Source organism: Vigna umbellata, chromosome 2, assembly GCF_029865625.1.
Source record: "Vigna umbellata cultivar VRB3 chromosome 2, Vumbellata_1.0, whole genome shotgun sequence".
NCBI classification, from domain to species: Eukaryota; Viridiplantae; Streptophyta; class Magnoliopsida; order Fabales; family Fabaceae; genus Vigna; species Vigna umbellata.
Window position 1 is genome coordinate 36076588 of NC_142166.1, and position 4584 is coordinate 36081171.

Here is a 4584-nt window from a genome sequence, read left to right on the forward strand (position 1 = left end):
ATGGACGACCAGTTGAAGTCGGATGACCGGATGCTCGATGCCAAATTTGGTTAAGTACTTGTGAGGTCGAAAGGTTGACGTCCTTTAAAACATCATCACTAGTTCCTTATGGTTACAATGGGGGATACTAGCTCGACCCCACAGTGGGCGCCAAAATGTTTCAGGTATAGGGTAGATGGAAGTCCCTTACTCAAAGCAATACAAGTCGTCTTGAAGACCAAATGAGCTTCTTAGTGGTCCTCTATCCTCCAAGTTGTATTCGCTCTCCCTCTTTCTCGTCAAAGCCGTGCGGGCTGGTACCTGTCAAAGACACTCCGATGATCAAGTTAGTAATATAACCGATCGATAAGCTAAGCAAGCCATGCATATAATGTGCATCGTGATCCTAAAGTCATACCTAGGACCTTTATTTATACTAGTTAGTAATGGGCCTTTACCTTTCGCTGACCTAATGACAACCCAATCACACCTTAATCTGTATTAGGGACTTAATGAATCATTACCGCTAGACACGGCCTAAGAGGATGACCACGAGAAGACGACCATGGGAGAACGACCTCAAGAAAACAGTCACAAAAGAAGGACTACAGGAGAACGACCACGAGAGAACATCCACGGGAGGACGACCTCGGAAACGACTCCGAGAGACAAGTTATGTCAAAATAATAATGTCTAGATCTTTGTAGTATGCTGTTGTAATAGACACAAATTGTGACAACACTTCAAAATACAAAAATCCAAACAATTTCACTCACACACAATATGACATTTTGTGACAATTTAACCAAATGCTCTATTATAAGAAAGACTAATTTTTTAAATCATTACTGTTGTTAATTACACTAATACAACTCAACTAAAATGTAAAATTAAAATGATGAATTTCCTGTTTGCATTTTTTAGTAACATCTAGAAAAAAAACCATGAAGTGTGAGAGGTTTTTACCGTAGGTATGAGGATGATGAAAGAAATAATTAAAAGCATAAAGTAAGGTGTAAAGGAGTGGGTGGGCTGTGTTGTGAATTTGAGGGTTTGACCTGTCTCGTCAATTGTGGTAAGCCATATCACGCCCACAGCTAACGCCCCTCACGTGAGACTTTTGGAGTTACAGACAAAGTTACAAGAATTGGTCTGGTATGGTTTCTCAACTCCCACTCTCACCTAACATTTCAGTTCACCTTCCTCCAACACCATCAATCAAAAACCAAACACCACAAACCTCAAATCCCAATCATTAAAAACATCAAACAGTATCATTAATCCCACGTTCAATTCCCTTCCAAAACAAAATGGACAATTCCACCCAAGATTCTCTCTTGCGATCGGAGAACTCCGTCACCTATGAATCGCCATACCCAATTTACGCCATGGCTTTTTCACCCTCCCACCCCCACCGTCTCGCCCTTGGAAGCTTCATTGAAGAATACACCAACCGCGTCCACATCCTCTCCTTCCACCCTGAAACCCTCTCACTCTCCCCACACCCTTCCCTCTCCTTCGATCACCCTTACCCTCCAACCAAGCTAATGTTCCATCCTCGCAAACCTTCTCCCTCTTCCTCCACCGACCTTCTAGCCACCTCTGGCGACTATCTCCGCCTCTGGGACGTCCGCGAAAACTCCGTCGAGCCCCTCTCCCTCTTCAACAACAGCAAGACCAGCGAGTTCTGTGCCCCCCTCACCTCCTTCGACTGGAACGACATCGATCATAACCGCATCGGCACCTCCAGCATCGACACCACCTGCACCATCTGGGACATTGAGCGCACCGTCGTCGAGACGCAGCTCATCGCCCACGACAAGGAGGTCTACGACATCGCCTGGGGCGAGGCAAGAGTCTTCGCCTCCGTGTCCGCTGACGGCTCCGTGCGAATCTTCGATTTGCGTGACAAAGAACACTCCACCATCATCTACGAAAGCCCCCACCCTGATACCCCTTTGCTTCGTTTGGCTTGGAATAAGCAGGATCTCAGGTACATGGCTACCATTTTGATGGATAGTAATAAAGTTGTGATATTGGATATTAGGTCCCCCACTACTCCTGTGGCGGAATTAGAGAGGCATCGTGGTAGTGTGAATGCCATTGCTTGGGCTCCTCATAGCTCCACGCATATTTGTTCTGCTGGGGATGATACTCAGGCTCTTATCTGGGAATTGCCCACTCTGGCTGCTCCCACTGGGATTGATCCCATGTGCATGTATTCTGCTGGCTGTGAAATCAACCAGCTCCAATGGTCCGCTGCTCAGCCTGATTGGATTGCTATTGCTTTCGCCAACAAGGTGCAGCTTTTGAAGGTTTGAGGTGAGGTGAGAAACAAACATAGTTAACTTGGTTGTGTGATAGATAGGACTCTTTTGCCGAATGCTGCTGCAACTTGTCAGTTCTCACTTGTTTTCTTTGGGGTTTTTAGCTTGTGGATTACAGTATGAGTGAGTTAGTGTATACCAGTTAGCACAGACTAGTTTGCCTTCCTCTCTTGGGGGAAAAATCGATGTTTCACTTGTTATAGTTGTAAAATGTTGTATGTATTCCCATTTGATCGTTACTAAATTCAAGCACCTTGCTCCTGCTACGAATGGATCTGTGATTTTGAGCATCTGCTTTCACGCCTCCATCACTTTGCTTTGCTGATGCTGTTGTTTGTTATCACTTAGAGTGTCCTTGATAAACATTTATTCGTCTAACTGTAATAATCTCATTTCTTAGACCTCTGAATATTATGATGTTCGTAGACCACAATAAGATTATCAGTTTTTTGAACTAACTGCAACTCAATTATTGGTTTTGGCAATTCATTTGTGGCCCAGCCTAAAAGTCGTTGCTCATTAAGGATATCATTCTTAGTGAGGTCCGTCTGGTATTGCTGGGGGTTTGGTGTTAAATTCAGGCATTTGTCTGGAGCAATTTCAATGACAAATTCCTGTTTTTTTTTTTTTAATTATGACCCACTTGAACCTGTTGCTTTATTGAGCACTAGTGGTCTTCTACATTTATGTTTTGATCGTCCCTTCAAATCGTGTGGTTTGCTTGAGTTAGTCACATGATCTTAAGCTTCCCATCACCAAGGTTTTAAAGTCAATTCTTGGAGCTTAACTAGCTTTATACCTGCAGTCTATCACCCCCTTTCAAATTGGGTTGCAATTATTAATGTAAAAGGTGTGTGTGGGAGTTTATTTGATGTCAAGCTATTTTGACTTAGTTGATAACGCCGATAATAATAACATAATCCAATGCCATGCTCTTTTTTCCTGTTCCTATAACTGTTCTGATGTTACCTGTGGCATTTTGAAGTAAATGAATTTACTGTGTATCATTTCTAATACATGTCGAGTCCTGTTGGCTGATGATTCTGCTACTTGTAAATGATGGGATCGCTTATCAGTGGAGCTCATAATTAATTTGAAGTTGGATGTGTGTGATTTGTACTCATATATGCAATGCTTATCTTTTCGTTCAGAAGCAAACTTATAAACATTCGTGAACGCCTTCTCTGCATGTCCTAGTACTTTTGTTAGGATGTTTTTAAACGCTTTGCATTACTAAGAAGTGAGGCTGATTTTGGTTTTCCCCCACGGCAATGGTAAAATAAACTGAATTACTGGTTGGTAAAATTTTGGAATATTTGATTACTGCTATTGAATTCTGGTACAGGGCCAAGTAACTTCGTTGCCTTCATATTTTTCTAGTTGTAATCCAGTTTCTCGGAGTTGGGGACAATATTAAATTTGTTTGAGGTGTTTATGTTTTGACCGCAAATTTTTCTGAGGTTAAAGTGCTGGGGAGATGAATACATTTTCAAAAGAATCAAGTGTTGACCCACATGTCTCTGTGGTTTTTCCGTGGCCCATGACTTGACGTTTTTTATAGTCCTTTTTCTATGGAAGACAGGCCCTTTGGTTTAAAGTTTCTTGTACTCATAACTTCATTCCTCTAGGCGCCTTGTCTGTTGGAGAAAATTCCCTACATGTCGTACCAATTAAGATGAGTAGTAGTTTACTTTAACACAAATGAGAGTAGCTTTTTTTAGATCTATGACCAATTTCTTTCCCATAAGGCTCTAAAAATTGCATGAAACGGTACTTGTTACATTAGCCAACAGTGCCTGATGTTGTCCTTTAGTAAAACATGGTACATTCTGAGTTATTATTATCCTTAGACCTTGTTCACTTGAATGGATTTGGAAGAGTAATTGAATGAATTTGGAAGAGTAATTGAATGAATTTGAGAGGATTTGAAAATAATTTTTGTTGTTGTTTATTTGAGTGGATTTGGAGATAGGTGAGAGTGGATTTGGAAGTAAATTTTTTTAATTTGTCACATCAATCAAATCCTGTAGTAATTTTTACAAAACGTTGCTTCCAAATTCAATCTCACTTACCTCCAAATTCACTCAAATAAATAACAAAAAAATTTATCTTCAAATCCTCTCAAATTCACTTAATCACTCTCATCCAAATCCATTTAAGTGAACAAAGCGTAAATCTTTCGATATCTGCCGGCATTTCACCTCTTTCAAATAGGAATTGTTGACACGTGAGCTTTGGTTATCACTTGTTGGATAACCGCATACCTTTTCGAGCAGGT

The 4584-nt window shown here is 41.1% G+C and overlaps 1 protein-coding gene across 1 annotated transcript; it reads left to right on the forward strand.

Moving 5' to 3' along the window:
• Positions 1-1061: 1061 nt before the first annotated feature.
• On the forward strand, positions 1062-2572 carry TTG1 (Transducin/WD40 repeat-like superfamily protein). The gene has a single exon (XM_047322341.2). It carries the CDS (start codon positions 1290-1292, stop codon positions 2298-2300), a length of 1011 nt encoding a protein of 336 aa, XP_047178297.1. The 5' UTR covers positions 1062-1289; the 3' UTR covers positions 2301-2572.
• The last annotated feature ends 2012 nt before the right edge of the window (positions 2573-4584 follow it).